This window comes from Helicoverpa armigera, chromosome 7, assembly GCF_030705265.1.
Source record: "Helicoverpa armigera isolate CAAS_96S chromosome 7, ASM3070526v1, whole genome shotgun sequence".
NCBI classification, from domain to species: Eukaryota; Metazoa; Arthropoda; class Insecta; order Lepidoptera; family Noctuidae; genus Helicoverpa; species Helicoverpa armigera.
Window position 1 is genome coordinate 7,910,135 of NC_087126.1, and position 21,183 is coordinate 7,931,317.

Sequence of the window (21,183 nt, forward strand, 5' to 3'; positions counted from 1 at the left end):
ATTTCCTTTATTTTTGTAAGGTTGTTTATTTTATTTTTTTCTTATGATTATGTTAGTTAAGGAAATGTCTCATTTATACTATCTTTCAGATTTTTGAATATGCACTATGCTTCTTACAATGAAATGAACTAGATTAACTAATTGGACTAGATTTACCAACTGATTGACATGACATGTTATTGTTAAATTATGTTCGTGGATCAAAGTTACACATTCGTTATTTTCGAAAGTGACTCACACTTGGCCGTTTTCAGATTTTTACTTTGACTAAATACAAAACTTTGTAACGAATTTCAGATCGGTACGACCATTCGAAGATATATTATATAAATATAGATAAATTTCGTTCGTTTTAGTTCCTTAGAGGTATAAATTTACACTGAGTATTTTACACCTTCATTATTTTGAAACCGACTCACACTTGGCCATTTTCAGATTTTTCCCTTTGCCTTGACATAAAGACCTACCTCCATGCCAAATTTCAAGTCAATACGACCATTGGAAGTGGTCTAGGTTTTTGATGAGTGAGTCAGTGAATCAGTGAATCAGTCAGTGAGTGTATAGTAAAAATAGCGATTTTCTGACGTCAATATCTCAAGACGTACAATAGGTATATTAATGAAATTTTGTATTTTAGATAAGTGAGGGGGTCTCAACAGATACTAGAAATTTGATATGCGTAAATAAAATAGATTTTGAGTTATAGGGGGGTCGAATTTGGCCCGAAATGGTTCGTGTAATATAACCCACGGCCGGTGTGTCGCTTTTTTTTGCTCGAACTTGGCGGACACACTGCCGTGTGTCTAGATCATACTTACGACACATAACGCTACTATTTACAAACACTTTTCATAGACAAGTAGTGTTATCTCTGTGTTATCGCTACTCTGCGCAGACGCAGGTAGGTGCTAATTGGCGAGCGCACACGCGGCGACGCTCAACGCCCTGTTAGCCCCACTTTACCCTGTTTGTTCTAAATGTTACATTTTACCAAACACCCTCTTCCGCTGTGATTATTGGAAATATCGCCTTTTTTGTGGCCGCACCCGACTGGCTACTTTTGGTAAATAGTCCTTGACGTAGTTCTAGCGGATTATTGAGTTCTCTTTTTTATAAAGAGTATTTACCTAATGGTATGTTCATCCATCCCTTAATAAGGCCCACTTAGAAAATATTGTGAATTTTTTCATTCATACAAACATTGCTACATTAATTTACATTCTTAAATAAAAATAACGTTACCCATCCCCGTTATCTAGAACTTGACATAGAGTAACGTACACTCATAGATTTACTTCTGTTTACCTAGATAAAAAATGAATGTTTTCGAAAAGAAATAACAAATGCGAGTTAAATATGATTTAATTTCGTAATTTTTCTTAGCAATTATATTTCGTTCTCAGCATCTGAATACTTATAATTAGACACAGTAATACATAAGACAGTGTCGAGTTATTAAAACAATTGTATTATGTATTTAAGCGCATATTTTGTAAACTATTTTATACATTGTTTGGAATGTTTTAATGTCTTTTACGGTTTTGTCTTCTATGTATTATATTATAGTATATTGGTGGAATGTAAAGCAACATATCTTAGTACATTGACTGAATGGTGACAACGGCTTCGCAACAATTTTGTTGAATGTCGAACATTAATACAAGTGAGCAACATTTTGTTCGTATTTGTATGTGTATTTGCAAATGGTGCTAAGAAGTTAATGACTCATATAAAATCTCTAAAGTATAAAGTTGAAAAACCTTGCTAGTTATTCCGTTATCGCATTCTGCAGGTTACTCACTCGCCTATAATGTTCCACATTAGTCGATATATTTACTTTTGAGTTGAAAGTACAACGGGTACATGATACAAATATTATTTTCACTAAATTTTTAGATGGGCTTTGCAATCATTTTCAATGGGAATATAGTGTTCTACGCATTTGTTCTAGGGTGGGCATTTTAAGATAATTTGCTGTCAACAAATTTTCCATTTTCACTAAAATAACATTTGAATACTGCTTAAATAAGAAAATTACGTCATGTTCCATATGATCCCTTTGAAGACGATTGCACAGTTGAATAAAATCTGTAATATTTTCTTAAGGTAAATATTTTTATCTACTTCAAGTTTACAGACAAAAATTAAGACACTAGTTTATAATGCGAACACATAGATACACTGCCACCACAATATGGCACAGATCTTATTAAAATATTAAGATTATAAATGTCCTTTATATGTATTTACGGTGACAACATATGGATAACAGCGGAACACTCGATACTGACGACTTCTATGTTTCAGCTCTTACGGACACTAAAACTGGCAACTTCATTACTCAACAAAACATCATCAAGAATCGTCAGAAATCGAAGATTTCGACAAAAGAGATTCAAATACCTATCACTCTCATACAAACTCTTAAAATAATATATACAAAGCGCTCGAAATCATACAATCAAATTCACATATCGACCGGAAAATATATTCAATTGAACATTAGTAAGGAAAAGTTTCAGTACATGGAGTTAGTAAAGAAAACTAGGTCATAGCGACTGTGGCTAATCACAAGAGAGCGGTTGGTCGGATAGATTAAATACCCATAATTAAATACAAAACATTTTAATACAACTTTACATCTAACACCTACGTTTACAAATTTTTGATTAACTTTTGTTTGATAAATAAGTAAACACAAATTATTTTTATTATATTTACAAGCAGATAACACGATCCGTACTTAATAGTAAAGCGTTTTAAATAATAACACACTGAGAATTGACGTAAAGGCGTTTTGCTACACTGATGGCGGCCAGCCGGAGCACTCGAGGTCTGCAGCCCGGTGACGCGATGCCGAGTGGCGCGAGGCGGTGACGCGGCCTCACTGCAGCGGTGGTCCGGCCCAGTACTCGTGACCCGCGAGACTACTATTTGCTCTTTCCACAGAAAACCTTTTTTCCTTTTAGAGCACGAGTCCGGCACAAGAGCAAACGAGCGCCACGATGTTACACGACCTTATGGAATTTCACAGCTCCGGACGTCGTCCCGGCTCGGCGTTTTTTTCTCCATTCAAATGTTTGCTCTCTCGCTTCAGCTACCATTCATGCGGCGTTTGAAACGCCGCGGCCACCGCGGCTGAGCTAACCTAACGCTATCCAGTCCACGTCACTGTAATAATACTGCGATAGTTGACTAATACTCTGTCCACTCACAATGTCCATCGACAGCTGGCAACGGAACGCGCGAAGCGTTGAAGCGTAAATGAGCTGCTAATGCGGTGAGGTCGCGCGGCCTACGTGCCGTCGCAGTTCCTCCGCCTCTGATGCCTGCCGTGGTGGTGGCGCGTGCCGTGGCACGGCGGCTTGATGGAGTTCTGCAGCGCCGGCCGGGGCCTACGCTGCGGGCGCCACTTGGGCATGTCGCCGGCGATCACTGTGTTGTGCCAGTTTATATCGAAGTCGTGGGCCTCCTTCATGAAGGAGAAACACTTGTGCTGCCGCTCCGTGGTGCGGCTCTTGCCACGCCGCATCTGCAGGCCCCGCCGGTTGAACCCTATGTAGCGGTCTTCGTTCTTCACCAGGTGGTATCTGTTGTAGCCGTCCACAAACTCCTCTTTGAATAGGCAGTTGGGTTGTCTCTCCGCTTGGAAACGTGTCTGTTAACAATAAAAATGCATCATGAGAAACAATGTGATCACTAACATTACAATCGTTCAAATTAAAACAGTTGAGACAAAGATAGATTGTGATAATACTCACCAATCGCCTGCCCACTAATCGCGAGCGGTTGAAGCAGAGGTACATGTTCTGCACGGGGGAGTGGATGAGCAGCTCGAGGCTGAAGCCGCGCGTACTGATGGTGAGATTCGCTGCAACAACACAGAACATCATATAAAACATATTGTACAAAAAAGTAATCGAAATGGTTATCGGTGAATGAAAAAATGTGGTATCGACGGTTAATATTTTTATTACACGCATTTGTTTATTAAAAAATGCTGTTCACATAAACGAACACTAATATTACTACAACAAACACCAGCTAATGAAACATAAATCAAACTTTCTTCCCGAAGCCGAATTAATTAACTCATAAGAGTAGGAATTAATGAATAGAAAGTAAATATCCAAAGAATTCCCAATCTTTACTCCTGCTTAAGGTAATAACGACACCCCGGGTGCATATTTTCTAATTTCTATCAACGCCGATGGCCGTGCTCACGTAATAAATTCAATTTATATTGTAGAAGGGTTACAAACCGAGTCAGGTGCAACAAACTAATCGTTAATGATATTTGAACACTAATAAAGTACAAAGCCACTTGACGAAGCTGACCACAACAAGTGGAGAAGTCGTTTCTTCGGTGCCGGCAGTCCTTTCGGAAGTGGAAAATTTCTATGGCCGGTTATACGCATCGCATGCATCTCGACCTGATCCCGGAAATGAGGATTCTAGAGCCACATTAACACGCCATTTCACCGCAGACCTGCCAGAAGTCAGCAGTGGCGAAATCGAGATCGCTCTGAGACAGCTCAAAAATGGAAAAGCCCCTGGCGAGGATGGCATTACAACAGAGCTTTTAAAAGCAGGAGGTAAGCCCGTACTGGGGGAGCTCCAGAAGCTTTTTAATGCCGTCCTGTTTGAAGGGAGAACTCCAGAGGCGTGGAGTAGGAGTGTTGTCGTCCTGTTCTTCAAAAAGGGAGACAAAACCCAGTTGAAGAACTATCGACCCATTTCCCTCCTAAGCCACGTCTATAAGCTGTTCTCAAGAGTGATCACGAACCGACTTGCGCGAAGACTCGACGAATTCCAACCACCGGAGCAGGCTGGGTTTCGGAGCGGATACGGCACCATAGACCACATCCACACAGTGCGGCAGATTATACAGAAGACCGAAGAGTATAATCAGCCCCTGTGTCTAGCATTTGTGGACTATGAGAAGGCCTTTGACTCGGTTGAAATCTGGTCTGTTCTGGAGTCCCTGCAGCGTTGTCAAGTAGATTGGCGATACATCCAAGTGATGAGATGTCTCTACGAAGCCGCTACAATGTCCGTCCAAGTACAGAATCAGCAAACAAGGCCCATACCGTTGCATCGAGGAGTGAGACAAGGGGATGTTATTTCCCCGAAACTGTTCACTAATGCAATGGAGGATATGTTCAAGACGCTGAACTGGAAAGGACGCGGCATCAACATCAATGGCGAACACATCTCTCACTTGAGATTTGCTGACGATATCGTCATCATGGCGGAAACGCTGCAGGACCTACAACAGATGCTTAACGACCTGGCTGAATCTTCTCTACGCATCGGCCTACGGATGAACTTGGACAAAACCAAGGTCATGTTCAATGAACATGTTCTACCGGAACCGATTGCGATACACGGCGCCGTTCTCGAAGTTGTTCGGAAATATGTATACCTCGGGCAGACATTGCAGTTAGGTAGAAACAACTTTGAGGACGAGGTGAATAGGAGAATTCAGTTGGGTTGGGCTGCATTTGGGAAGCTACGTCGAGTCCTAACATCGTCGATTCCACAGTGCCTAAAGACAAAAGTCTTCAATCAGTGCGTCCTACCTATCATGACTTACGGAGCCGAAACGTGGACACTGACGGTACGGCTGGTCCACAAGTTTAAAGTCGCTCAGCGGGCTATGGAAAGAGCTATGCTCGGCGTTTCTCTGAGGGATCGCATCAGAAATGAGGTAATCCGTCAGAGAACCAAGGTCATCGACATAGCCTACCGAATCAGCAAGCTGAAGTGGCAGTGGGCTGGCCATATTAGCCGAAGAACCGATAACCGTTGGGGTAAACGAGTTCTAGAGTGGAGACCGCGCCTCGGCAAACGTAGTGTAGGACGTCCTCAGGCACGGTGGAGTGATGACTTGCGCAAGACGGCTGGCAGGAGCTGGATGCGAGAAGCCGAAAATCGATCTCAGTGGCGTGCACTTGGAGAGGCCTATGTCCAGCAGTGGACTGCGATAGGCTGATGATGATGATGATGATGATGAATAAAGTACAAGAATAAAATGTCGATAAATATTAATCCATTGCCGGACATTCAATACATGACATGCTAGGAGAGGCTTACATGTCAAACGAATATTTAAAGCCTCTTTAAAATATTATTATTTTAAGATCGAGTATGTTTTTTTCAAATTGATGTGCCGGAAGTTTCTGTACGGCTATTTCGTTTGAATACATTAAAATTAATATTTGCTTACTTAATTTGTCAGCTGGCATTCATTATCTCAATTGTCTAGTTTTAAAATGAGTTCTGGCACTAGGTCACATAAGAAATAAACACAGACATTATGTCTATCCGACAGCTGAAGTTTTTATCGTATTAATGTAATATCTAGTGAAGCATTATATTTTAATGGCGGCTTACTTATCGCCATGACATTATGAACTGTTAGTGATATTGTGGAGTATTTTATTTATTTTGACCACACACATTGTTTTTAATTGAATTGGTAGAATAACTAATAAATCTGGAGTTTTATGAGCTTGATAACTAACACGAAATACGTAAGTGGGAATGGGTATTTGACATTGAGTGTCCATCTTTATCAACATTATTTTGTTCGTAATTATTTACGATGCGGTTTGGTATAATATTTGTCACTGAAATGCGCATTATTTTCGTCAAAACAATTTGTGACCAATATTTTCCTGTCTCGCCATGTAAACAAATACGAACATCGATAGAAAATGTAGGTATAGAAGGGAAAAGTCGTACTATGGAATTCGATGACCAAACTTGCTTGATAGGAAGAGAATTAATAAAAATAAAACTATGTGTTCTAACACAGCCGCCTGTGACACCGGCCGTGTCATTTCAATTAACATTAAAAGATATAAAAATGCTTTGACTTGAACGGAACATAAATTCATTATAATTTTTGTGTGACTGTGAATGGACCGAGTGCGTAGCGTGTTAATGGAAATGATGAGTAGAAATCAGTCATTTCTGACCAAATGGTTGTTGCAAGTGAAATTATACATAACACTTGGTATTTTTTTTATAAGTTAAGTTATATTCAGGTATCCCTTATTTTTCGCCATGAAAATATTCTAAAACTTTTCCAGATTATTCATAACTCAAACAAAAAATTGAGACACTGCGTAAAACATGAAAGAAAAAACGGGAAATAATGTTAATCTGTGGCATTAAGAATGTAATAGCTTACCTAAATATTTTCTTTTAGTTTTACGACAGTCGTAAAAAGAGAAGATAACAAGGAGCTGTGTTTTAATGTTTTTATTATCTAATCCTTATTTGTACCTACATACATTGCATGTGACATATTCATGTAATTAATTTCTTATTTGTTAAGATTACTTTCAGTCCTTCACTTAGTAGAAGGAGTAAATAAATAATACACTCAGCGGCACGGAATCTGGCCCAAGCACATTTGGGCCTTATAACCATTATTTAAATGAAAAATCGGAATTTTTATTTTAAAATTGTTAAATTTACTCATTTTCCAAAAGAAAATGACTCACATACAACAGCATTGTGAGGATTTTCATTAATTTTCATTCAGTTAGAAAACAGAGTCCTTTACCGCAATAATCACCATAAACTTTTAAATTCAACATTTTTAACAAAACAGAAAGTTATCGAATTTTAATCATGGGTGTTTCTTCCTCTTGATCTGATGACTACCTGCATACGATCTGGCATGCTCTGGATGATGTTTTTTATCTCCACCTGAGAGATCTCCTCCCAGGCAGGTACCAGCGCGGTTTTCAATTCACTAAGAGTCCGTGGTGGGTTACGACTTGCTTGGACCTGTCTTTTAAGCATGTTCCAGACATGTTCTATAGGATTCATGGCTGGGTTTCTTGCAGGCCAGTCCAATTTTTGAATATCGACATCGAACAAGTAATCGGTTACGCAAAGAGCTGCGTGAGGTCGAGCATTGTCCTGCATTATACGAAATTCTTCGCTTCCTATGAATCCCTGATAGGGTAAAACATGATTTTGAAGGATCTCTTCAATATACCGCACTGTTTTCAGACGACTTTCGACAACCAATAATTCAGTACGGGCTTCTGAACTTATGCCTCGCCAAACCAAGATGGACCCACTATGAAAACCGAGTTTTGCTCGGTAGTGGTGGGAAGAAACCATTCTCCGCTCTTTCTCCATTCACGTTTACGGCCGCCTGGAGCTCTTAAGACGACTCTGCATTCATCGGTCCATAAAATTTTACTCTATTAGTCATGCGTCCATTTTGCATGTTCTCTTGCAAACCTAAGTATGGCTATGCGATGGTGCGGGAGAAGTTCCGGGCCTCTAGTTGGTCTTCGAGCACGCAGATCCCGTTCCTCCATCCTTCTTCTTATTGTGCACTTACGGACATTGACTTATCTTGCTGTTTGCAAAGGCTGGCGTATCTCTAACGCAGTGAGAAACCGATTTTTCATTATTACACGTACGATAAATCGGTCGTCGTGCGAGGACGAACACCTTACACCCCATTTTCTGATCTTCTTGTGTAAAGGCCAGTCTGGTCATACATTTTCTATGCATATCTTTAACTTGTACGCGGTGCACATAAAGTTTCAACCATCTTCCGCTGCGTACGCCCTTGACGTCTTAGCATCACTACTTGAGCAACTTGAGCTGCAGTAAGGGTAATTTTCAAATCAAATTGTGAAAAAAAGAGAAACAAAAAACGATCACAATCATTATTTTTTTTTTGGAACGTGCTTAGTACTTCGGCAATTTCTATCTGAATTTAAACTTAACTTTCTGCTTTGTGTTCCAACAACGGAATCTGTTTCTAGTGTTATAAAACTTAAACAGACACACATTTTTCTGTATTTTACTTAACAATTACGAAAGGACTGACAATATGTCATATCAAATTAGATTTTACAACAGCTATCTGGGCTGATATCTACTTGTGTTTGTTTGGGCCAAATTCCGTGCCGCTGAGTGTAGATAATTATTATGTTTTTATTTTAAAGCAATTACTGAGAACTGTAAAAGATATCCTAGTACACTACACTACGTGTCTGTAATAAGTTAATAACATTAGGTACGTACTTTGATTGTGCGATGTAAACAACCTTTAGTTATTTTTCTATTTACATGTTACGTTAATTAAGAGTTGCTTACTGTTTAGTTTCCATTATGCAGCATGATCGTTCATTTTACAGAATTTGCAACTCTTGTTTTTACCAAATGTATATAATTGTGTCTCTAACACATAATAGAACATTATACTTTGTCCCATGACCTACAGATCTAGGCCGACTCTACCAACACTCAAAAACACGACAGTTTTTAATAACCAAATATTAGTTTCCCATGTTAATGTTTGCGCAAAAACCTTCGTAAGTACAGGGCTACGGGCATATGGCCGACTTAAGGTCGCTAGTACTTTCTTTCAGACGTAACGATGTGAATAAACATTGCCCAACCTCCGTAATAGGCTAATTTTGTAAAGACAACATAATCTCGAGTTTGTAAAGTAAACACACTTTGAAGTGCCGCTCGACGCTTGTAATTTCACTTGAAGCTTCTTCTTTGTGTAAGTAAGTCACTGGCGCTTCTAGTAATTGGTGAATGATTTGAGAGACTAGTCGGTGTTGCTATACGAACTAGCGTATGAGCATAGGTTAACTAATCAATGACCTGTGTCGTATAAATTGATAGTATGTAAGTACTTAGTATCTAGAGTTCATAACCAGAGGAAAATATACTGTAAAATATTATTGAGAAAAAGTGTTAAGGGTAAACTTCATACAGCACCAGATAAATATTAATTTCTCATAAATAATCTACAAATCTAAATGGGCATACAATGTGAGGAACTTTCTAGAAAGTAACTATAAATATTTGGAAGCTAGCCGCCGCGACCGGGTCAATGACTGGCTATCGAGCCGATAACGATATCGGTGTAATCTTTGTACTTGTTACCTGAATTCTCTTAGTCTTTATATTGTTATAAATTGTTGTAATTAGACATATTTTTAGTTTTTAGAACTATTCTTATATGAAGTGCTCTCGAATTCTTCGTAAAAGCTGCGCAACTTGCAAGATGATAATGATAATGTTATATTGTATACGCATCTATTCGTCAGAAATTTATGATTTTCTAAAGTGGAAATGGATCTTTTATAACTAGAGAGTTCTTCTTTCACAATGGCACTAGAATGGACACCAAATCCACATTATAGGGAAAAGGATGACGGTAAACTAAAAATCTAGGAAACGAAGTCAATTATGAATTAGTCATGTAAAAATTATCCATTCTAAGACTATGACGAAAGTTATTTTGTTTGCGTGTAGTCTAAAGAACATAGAGTAATTTATGTCCATAGTCCATACCCAACTAATTGTTGTATTTTTTTATTACTAATACTGTCGACTTTGATCCTCAATTACACCTTAGAAGTATTTATTGTCTTTCGTAATTTTTAAAAGACATTCTGAGAACTTAAAATTATTATTGCTAGGTATATTCAATTCTTTTTAAATCGAATTAATCGATAAACAAGTAATTAATTTTGATTAATAGATTCACATCCGATGCATATGGATTGTGAAATTAATTAGCCGTATAAGTTCAGTACGCATTTCCTTTACTTTTGACTCTTAAATCGATGATAACAAATTATAATCGTATTAGGACACTCCCAGGGAGATATTGACCACTGTTTTGACAAAATTATTCGATTATTGCAACATAATCATGTAAGGCTGAATAATCTTAATCCTATTTGAAATAGGATGATTTTTGGGTGCAGCATTTATGAATGAACGTTCTGATAAAAAATAATACGTGGAATCGATAAAAATGATCAGAAAATAATCCATCAATATAATATTGAAACGATGAATGAACGTAATACCTACCTACGAAGCAACTGTTATCGAATTTTGTTGAAAGAAGGTATCGAATGAAAAGTTAGGTGTTTAACATCACGTGCTGGCTGTTTTTACCGGAACATCCAAAATGACAGGTTTTCTTTAAAATACTTTTTTAAATAAGATATATACACGCGTATTAGGTTCTTGAATCTCTCGTGAAAATCAACCGTTGTTAAGTTAAATTTGGAGAGTCAAATCCTAAGAAAATGATTTTCCAAATGTAAATATGCTACTTTAGTGGGACGTTAAACAACAAAATGCATTGTAAAAATGTCAGCACTCCTTAAAATTGTATAAGTATGTAGTTAAACTATGAAACTTATTTACGATAAGTACAGATGCCAGCGTGTCTGTAACAATTCGATAGTATGCATACATTGTGTTCAGCCTTGGACATTGTAATCTACATGTAAACATTGATTTACGTAACTATTTGACGTATCTACACTATGATAATGTTTTAATGAGGATTCTATCGTCAAACTTGAGATACCGCTGGTTTTATTGTTTGTTTTGTTATAAGTAAACAGTTTTTTAAATAAACAATGTATGATACCATTAGAATGGAAAAATTAGTCTTAGTACACTGTAAAATTTCGGACTCGATGCTATCTGAAACGTGACTGAAAATGGATTTAAAGTACGCAAGATGACTTTATGATTAGATTATTCGAGAAAAAATCTATTAAACTTGTGGAAAATCAGTCCAGTAAAGTATAACGAATTAAAATAAAACCGTGAATCCAGTAATGCGGACAACATTGCACGTCCCATAAAATTAAAAAGAGACATTCAATACATAAAATTAGAATCACATTCACGCCGGCGCCAGCCTCATTTTAATTAACCAACCAGATTCCCATATACTAATTACCGTTGTTGATAAAGCGAAATCCCAGTTAACAGAGCCGTACACAGATAAACATGGGTAAATAAACGGGTTAAGCGTCGTATGCGTCTTAACCCTGTGGATAACGCGCATAATCTGATCAAATCCGACAGGATACAGCCGCTGCGGTAGGTAAGTATTTGTCGGGAATCTTGTCTTAAATTCCAGACTGCTTTAGTTGAGTGCGTTCTCATTGTCACTCTCGATTTTCTTCCGACTCCCGAGCTTGTTGTTTCGATTTGGAAGATGAAAATTTTAGATAAAGTGCCGAATCTTGGTCAAGGATTCATATCTAGGTGTGTGATATTGATAGGGTTTTTTGCAGTTGAGATTAGATTCTGCTATCATGATGTTTTGAGTAATAACTCTCATGAGAATTACCCTATTCGGAGTAACATAACAAAATTTAAAAAAATATATGTTTACAATTTACTCAAGGTCTCTTAAAAACGTTACAATTTTCTTCGTTCTTTGACGTCAAAATCGTTCACTCAGTTTTCATCCGTGTCAGAAAACCCCGTAACAATGGAAACGCACAGCAAGCGCCTTCTCGGCGACAGGATATGTACTTACAGAGGCACTATAAACAGGGATTACGCGCCCTATTGAAATCCTTTAGTCCGCCTCTATCTTAATCTTAGACAACTTCATACTTTTATGAATTACTTATTCGACGCTCGGCTTTTGTTTTAACAGTAAGACATGGAATCCGAATCTGTTTTGTGTTTTGTTTTTAGTTAACGACTACAGATTATGACTGTAGAAACTAGTATTTTCGAAAAAGGTTAAGTTTCAGCAATCAGAAAATAAAGGCAAGTGGTATTTTGGGGTGTAAGAGTGTGGAAATTTCCTGAAAATATTATTTTAATCTATCGTACATGGCATTTCTGGTATACCTAATCGATTAGTCAATATTTCGATATCTATTTGAAAAACACGTTGCGGAAGTATCACATTGTTTATTAGAAATTCGATATCATTTATTGGAAAATTTCGACACAAAGCCAAATATCATCACAACCATTGTAAATAAAGTTATTGTCAACACAGAAGTATGAAAGACCACACGTGCAGATACCAAGAATTCTTACGATTGTTAAAATTTATAACCGAGGTGTGAGAATGAATGATTCAGTAATACTATAGAAATGATACTCGATTCATTGAATCATTACACCTTTTAGGTAAAATAACACTTTGGTACAACAATAACGCTCATTTGGAATTCGAAATTCAATGAGATAAACGTGCTTTGTTCCACGTTTCGTCTGCATACCTGTTTTAATAGTGGCATGAAACAAATGTGTATTAATTACGAAAACTATTAATACAGCAATAAAACATACACTAACGAGTTGTTTAATATACTTCATTCGTATAAAATCATATGAATAAATAATGTAAACGTCGGGCTGTTGTATACAATAATCGTCTATTATGTCTTAGGAATTCCGAGCTATAAAACCTTTGGTCGTCTTTTCCTTGTCAATCTTCCTCGCTCACGTCACAAGTTTACATTGCAAGATTCCTGACATTTTGAGGTGGTTTCACATCGACGGTTTTGTAACAAACGTTTAATAATTCAGTGTAGCCATTTGAATATTACAAATATCACGGCGGATCAAATATCAATTCTTCAAATGTCAGTTTGCTACTGGTTTTCCGTGAACTTGTACTGATAAAAAGTTTCTAAGAGACATTTTAGTTAATGGTCGTTTCTGCTGGTAAAGTTAATCGTCGCGGTTCTGAGAAAAGTAACTTTTAGTAATTCCTAATTATAGTTCCAATGTAATATTTTATATACAAAAGTGTGAATGCAAAAAGCGGTAACAATGAAATTCCTAGAATTGTACTGAAATGTACATGAGGAAAATGACAATTAATATGCATTTTTTAAGACACATTCGGATAAACACGTTTTTTAATAAAAAGTCATCATCAATTACCAAGTAAATTAAATAATTAGGCCTAAAATACAGACAGTGTATACCAAAGATTATTTCTAATCGCATCCTAAGCCTAGCAATACATTACATTAGCTTAGATACTAATATCAAGTTACCGTCTAGTCTGACTAGATTATGTGACCACAAACATTATATGGCATTGACACTAATACAAGATATGCCTGATACCTTTACAATATGCCTAGGGATCCCCGGTACAAAATTTTAGGTAATTTGTTCAAAATTTTATTGCTTCTTATCAAAAAAAAAATATTTTTCCTTAAACATAACCTTTCGTTGAACCAGTTTGTGTTATCTTCTGTACAATAAAAATATAAACCGCTTTATTTCAACTATTTGGATTAATTGTTGAAGAAAAGTGACATTCCATCTACTATATGGCATGAAAGATTTCTCAACTCACTGAACTTCGAAGTTACAATGAAATTAATTGTTCGTGATTTCTTGACGAAGTTAACTAATAAAATCTAGTTTTCACATTTAACATGACTAGTAATATAAATAACATTTGACCAGTATTTAAAAACTTAGGTCAAGTTAAAAAAATCGAGAAAATAAATCTGAAAATACTGAGCTCACAACCACTTCAATTATATACATTAAGTAAGTACCTAATCACTGAAGCCTACCCTATACTATTATGAAGCTGTATAAATAATAATTGCCGTAAATATTTAGTAAGGTACATCCCTAAGCTATCAGTGTTTACGTAGAATCTGGCACATGACACACTAGACGCCCCCTAGTCTGATCTCTAATATTCGCAAAATGGAGATAAGGTCATATGCCATGAATAATAGTGTCAGGTATTTAAGCGATTATACGAACGGCCTTGGGGATCAAAATATTTTAATGATGATGTCAAAAAAAACTGGAATTGCAGAGGAATTTTAAGACTTAATTTTTGTTTTTGAATGCACGATATAATTCTCGCATTTTTTTACCAATTCTTTCAAGAAATAGATTTTGGATTTTTAAAAAGACCTTAGACCGCAGTCCAAATTCGTATTGCCACATTTGAAGAGGTTTAACTTATTAACAATGTAAATAAACCAAGCATAAAAATATGTTATGCCCAAAACAATATTATTTACTTACACCTAGAACATAAGTTATTATTTACTTTAGAAAAAAACCTTCACCTACAAATTGACCTAGTAACACTCGTGACTAATACGCCTAACAAATCTAGACTTGATGGGTGTAGGCAAAATCCACGACATTTTTACCAAGAACTATGTCAATATTGCACTGAAAATCTTGCAAGGAAAAATGAACCTTATCATCTAGGCAGTAAGGATGATTGGAGTGTAATACGTTATCTATGATATGGATTGGTATGGATTGTCGCGGCAATCGGAATCAGGTCAAACGCATATGTAGATAAATTTCGAATACAGCCGAAACTCTTAAAGATACGATAAAATCATTCGTGGTCGACAACTACTTAGGTTTAGGCTTGAATTTTTATATTTAATAGCAATTTAAAGGCTCCTATATCTACTGGTCTCTGGACAGCGGCTTTATAACAATGGTATGGTTGGTACGGAATAACACAAGAAAAAAACATATAATCGTTATGTAAATAACTGGGTCATAGTTCTGACCTTATGATCAACATTTTTCATAACAATATTTGCGTTTAATTAGTTTGTAAACAAAGAAAAAAAAATACTGCCACGTTTCTGGGAAAATTAATTTAAAGTGCGCACTGAACGTGTGCCATTTTAAACTGGAGGCCGAAAAAAAGTACTCACTACGCATTCCCATTGTAATAACAATAACATATTCAACAAAGTACGAATGTTTACACAACAGGGTTTTTTTCACGACATTAACATTGGAAATACACGCAGGACCACCCAACGTGCAATTGTTAAACACATGTTAATAATAACACCAATAAAAACAACAGATAAAATGTATCTGTCTGCTATTTTGATAAATTAATGTGCCTGAAATTCATATCAACTAGCATTAATTGAAATACGTAATAAAAACACTGATAAATAACTTTGGCACAGTTGATTGTGGTGGTTGGATATTGTTTTTTAAAAGTCATGTGAGTATAAGGTTGTCCTATTTATTTAAGTGTAAATGTACGGAAATATCCATTAAAATCGAGCACATTGAACTGGCAACATAAACTATGTATCTACATAGAAACACATCTAAACAAAAAACATCCCTTTAAACAAAATTCTAAAGAAAAAATAACAATAGCGATTAATTAAAAATATCAATAAAACATTGAAGAGCATAATCGACACAATATTTGTTTACCACCAACAAAATACAAAGACTCATGCGAGTCACGCCACTTACCTACTGTTATCATAACGTTTTTTGAAGCTACTACAAACTTCAAAAAGATTAAAAACATCAAAACAAATAAAAAAATTGTGGTTCCTTTAGAGGACCATCTAAATGCATTCAAAGAAGTAAACAAAAAAAAAAAGAATAAAAAATTGCATTCGAATTTCGAACGCCTGTAATTTTTCGATGCGCTCTCAAATTACTTTATTAATTCCCTATTAGATTATACCACATTATTGGTGGTCGTGCGTGTGGTATATTTTTTTGCAAAACAGAGGAACTTATGGGCCTTCATCATTGTGTTTTAAACGTAACAACTTAATTTAGGTAGGCGCCGTTCCGCCTACGTCGATTGATTTCATATAATTTTCGTTCCGCCAAACAATCTTCCGATGAATTGCCACAAAAAATAAACCACCGTGCGAGTTATCAAAGTTTAAGAGCTTTCGTTGAATATCTTCAACTTTACCGTGTAAGTGATGGGCTAACACTATAAAATTTTATTTATGATTCTCTTTCTTTGAAGTATAATTTTGATTGCAAAAATATTACCTAGTAAATAAATTAGCTGTGCTTCGATTAAGTCATATTTCTTAAATGTATCATTTGTCATTTGTAGTGAAAGCAAATTAAATAAAAATAATTGAGACTGGTTTATTACAATCATTCATGATCTAATGTTCTACATTTAAATTACTAATCGATTAATAAAATCAATCCCATTTGTTTTTAAAACCTGTTCATTGGTGACACATACCGTCATAAATATTTAACCAAGTTCCATTTTCAAAAATATTTCTAAAGCCCCCGGCGTCTGCAGTGTTGCCGTTAGTTCCAACCAGTCACATGTTCTAACACGATGGGAATAATTAAATTTCGTTATCAGTGCCTTCGAATCTAATTTTAATTAAAAAGCGTCACATATTTCACGCGGTATTCGGTGGTAGGCGGTGCAATGTGTCCAGTGACTACAGCTCACCAAATTCAGTTGAACCTCTTACCGTTAGCATTTTCATATAAACTATCATCATCTACAGATCATCCTAAACTGGCGATGCAATATTAAATCGTTAAATTTAATATTGGCTGTGTAGTTTCTTTTATTGCTTCACAACTAACACGTATGCTAACACGGGTCAAGTGATTAAATTTTTTTCTCTGGCAACAAATAAATGTTTATTCTCACGCGATTATTGTTCATATTAAATTAATGGCTTTCCGCTCTGTATTATTTATTGATGTTATGTAAAAAAATGTACGTAATGTATAACATTATTGGGTGTCGGTATTTTTATAAGCGGTAATTTCGATATTAGAATTTATGATCAATTAAGTTTGTAATGAACTGTACGTGGGTGACGCAATTATAAAGCAAACATCTTCATAATTAAATTACGTGTCAAAATGCTGATACGAAATTGTCACTGACATTATTGGGTCACTAGTTGTACCAACCTCGTGCAATGTAATGTGAACTTCACAATAATACTTAGATGGTACGTAATGCATAAACCGAGCTACTTATAAATTGCTATAAACAGCAATGTCAATCATAATTCCTTATGCATAAAGATGAATATTAAATGCAGTGATTAAGGATTTCATTTAGGTAGATAAAAGACACCACAACAATATGCCTGCATGCTTCGTAATCATCAAATTCCTTTCTGTGATTTCGGACAAAGATCCTTTTGCGCTGACTAATTTATAATATGCCAACGATACGGGCACGTACTGAGGAACAATAATAAAGATCAAAGTCATGTAAACAACCATTCACTGAATACTTTAGTGCTTTCTACTTTCAAGATAGCACGACTTACAGCAAAAAGAGAACTCTTAATTGGAAAGCAGAGCTTGGCACTTATCCAGAAGACGCTAGGTAAAATAAAATAATGAATATTTAAAATGCAATTTGCACAAAACACAATCAGATATTTCAAAACAAAGCGTGCATAGATTCTCATATTAATTTTAAACTCAAGAGGATTGGAATGTGAAACATTGGTTGAGGATGTCCACAGTTTACAAAAGAAAATGATCGGCAAAAGTTAGGCACACAAATATTTCGCAATACATATAACAGAGTCCGAAATAACGAAAGGTGAAAGCAAATTCAAACAGGCGTCGACGCTCAAAGTTGCGTCGTTCTAAAACAAACATTAAGTAATTCGCTAGTTAGAATAGTATTACATATTCGCGAACACATAGTACGCTACTTTCGTCAAATAATAGAAAAAACGAAAGCCCTTCACTTGGCAAGCTCAGCTTAAAAGCCAAGTCTTGTATAAATAGAAAAAGTCGTCGATTTATCGCCGATGTCGTTAGGGGAGTTTTTGCAAGTGTTTTTGTTGGAACTGAGAGAAATAATTATAGAAAATAACCAAAAAAGCTGTTAGGACTTAAATTATCGCTGGGTTTATGGCAAAAACTTCGTGGCGAGGTTTTTTGTTACTGAGCTTTGTTATAATGTAGGTTTATGTCAGAAGTGACCCATTATGCACTTGAGCATTAATAAAAAGCGATGACTCTAAGCAAATTGAAAGATCAAAATGTTGTATTATGTCATTATTTCATAGCTTCGAAGTCTTGGATGTTATTTAGGTAAGTACTAAAATATTCTATTCTAGTAACAGCAAGACGTGAAAATTACATCAATTAACGAACACTACAAATTCTACAACAGGTGTTAAAATTCCTGACTGCTTTGATAAACCTTGTTTACAAACAAAACAGTAAAAACTCTAAAACAACACAAGTAAGAAAGCTACTAGGGCCGCAATCCTTGAACTCGGTCCTTTTCACCAATAAACCCGGTATAAGTATGCGAAACACTAAGAACAGTCACATTTCACAGTCATAAGTCCGTAGCAATGCTGTGCCCGTTACTATATCGCACAGTGGTCTCTACCTGTTGCGGTGACTGGCCGTTGACCCGTCAAGTATTGACATATTCCTATAGTTTCTCACGTCTAGCCCTTACACACTATTACTCCGCGTGCCTTTACTCTGTTAGCGAATGCAGCCTTCGTAGTACATCTTTCGAGTTCAAGCTGTTTTGAAACTTTCTTTATGAACGTTGGGGAATTTTAGTTAACTTCAAATTGTACTTAAAAATCACTTTCAAGGATACTTCAATAACTTTAACTATTTTTTTCTGAAAATTCAAAAGTTAATGTTCTATTCCCACATTGATTGTAAATAATAGTGGAGAAAGTTGAAAGAAAATATCTGGCATTTTTTCCACGAGTATAAAATACTACCTACATGTTTCAAACTGTCCTTTAAAAGCCTGAAAAAATTTTAAACCAAATAATAAATTCCACAGTCCATTATTCACTTATAATACCACAAGAGCTTCAAAATTATCGGGTATTTCCCGATAGGGAAAATGCCAGATAATTATGAAGCTCGTGTGGTATTCGGGAGATTATTTTTCCGTCCCAAATGTCGGCCACAACCTGTCAGTTTGACGTAGCAACGACCAGAGAAAATATTCAAAAAATTTTCAGTATAATACCATGTAGGTTGTACCACGTGACGTCGAATGGTGCAATTCTATTGGTCGATATTTGGGTCGGAAAAATAATCAAGGAATTTCCCACTTGCCTCTTTAACTATTACTGAGAGAATAAACAGCTGCAAAATTCCTAATGTTCTACCATTTTTGGTTTATTTTAGGTAGTGGCTAAATAAACGTAAGTGAAAAAACACACCTGGCAACTATAATACCGCACAAGGCAGAGAAGTTCAACCTTTTTACTACCATCATTTGTCGATACAGACAAGATATTTGTGATGGCCAGCTCCCATAGCAAGAATGATCGCAAACATTTTTACATTCCTCTGAGAATATTCCAATTAATACAAAAGTCTCAAATGCTAGTAAGTTCACGAATTCTCAGGAGATAAAAGACTCAATGAGGCATGAAACGGTATAAGTTTATCGCAAAGCTACTTACGGTCTTTTCAAAAATTAAAATTTTGCGTAGGTTGTTCACCACTGCCGTGCCGTTCCCGAACTAAACGATTGATTGTCGTCAATTACAGCATAAGTTATTCAGGAGCTAATGTCTGTATTGTCCTCGCGTTCGTAATTCAATTGGAGGTAATTGATAATTGTAATCGGCCATCGTGAATCATATCTTACGTTTACTTAGCAGTGTCAAGATTGATATACTTTTACAACCTATATCTTTGTTTTGTATTTCCTTGAAAAACAGTATTAGTAACAGTTTCAATCTTTGCCTAAATTGATTTCAGTATTATTTTTAATACTTCTGTAATGTTTTTCCTCCTTTTAATTATTTGTTTAATTATGTCGTACCTAATTGCAATTATAAAGTTTTACTACATTAAACGGTAAAGTATCCCTACAATGAGAATTTGATATCCTCATCTAAGTATCCAATAAAAGTATTAACCAGGATATAAAATTGTGTATACAGATGGTACTTACGCTGGTCGTTTCCATCGGAGCGAGCCATGATGGTACCGTTTGGAAACACGTTGACGTACATATGGGAGCACTGGCTGTAGAGGCGAACCGACCGGACCATCGATGGCACCGCACCGCAGATCACCACCTGAAAACAAACAAACCCTTCAATGTAAAACAAACATCAACAATACCCACAATCTCAGCACCAACAAATTCATTGCACAATTAGAAGAACGAACAGCGCAAGATAAGATTTCAATTTGATGGAACGCAGAAATAAATTCACAAACGATTCAGAATATTCTAATATGTCCAGCTTATCGTGAATCAGGTTTGTAAGGGTGATAATTATGAAAATTACCAGGCACGACAAGATCTCTTAATAAACATTTAGCAAGACTACCTACGGCCATTAAATTCATGAACTTATTGAGCCATTTTGTGTGTATTCTCGTAATGAAATACAGAACTGGATATTTTCGCCGCTATCGGCGTTTGCACAGACGGATCGTCATGCTAAATCGACGGTGCGATAACGGTATGCCGTAAAACTCTGATTTACGCAAGGATTACTCATGTCCCTTAATGACTGAAGCCTGTGTCATATGAGTGATGTCACAAACGACCTACGTAGAAGAAAATCAATTCAAAATTGGAAACACAATATCAAGGAA

The 21,183-nt window shown here is 36.1% G+C and overlaps 1 protein-coding gene across 5 annotated transcripts in view; it reads right to left on the reverse strand.

Annotated features, from left to right (window-relative positions):
• Positions 1-1,344: 1,344 nt before the first annotated feature.
• LOC110373029 (RNA/RNP complex-1-interacting phosphatase) overlaps positions 1,345-21,183 on the reverse strand; it is a 210,088-nt gene continuing 190,249 nt past the window's right edge. For all 5 annotated transcript variants that reach the window (XM_021329236.3, XM_049847459.2, XM_021329245.3 and 2 more), the window contains 3 exons: positions 20,528-20,654; positions 3,762-3,871; positions 1,345-3,658 (listed from right to left, as the gene is read on the reverse strand). In XM_021329236.3, the coding sequence (XP_021184911.2) occupies positions 3,296-3,658; positions 3,762-3,871; positions 20,528-20,654 (600 nt within the window). In that variant the 3' untranslated portion in view covers positions 1,345-3,295. The remainder of the gene's footprint in view (positions 3,659-3,761; positions 3,872-20,527; positions 20,655-21,183) is intronic.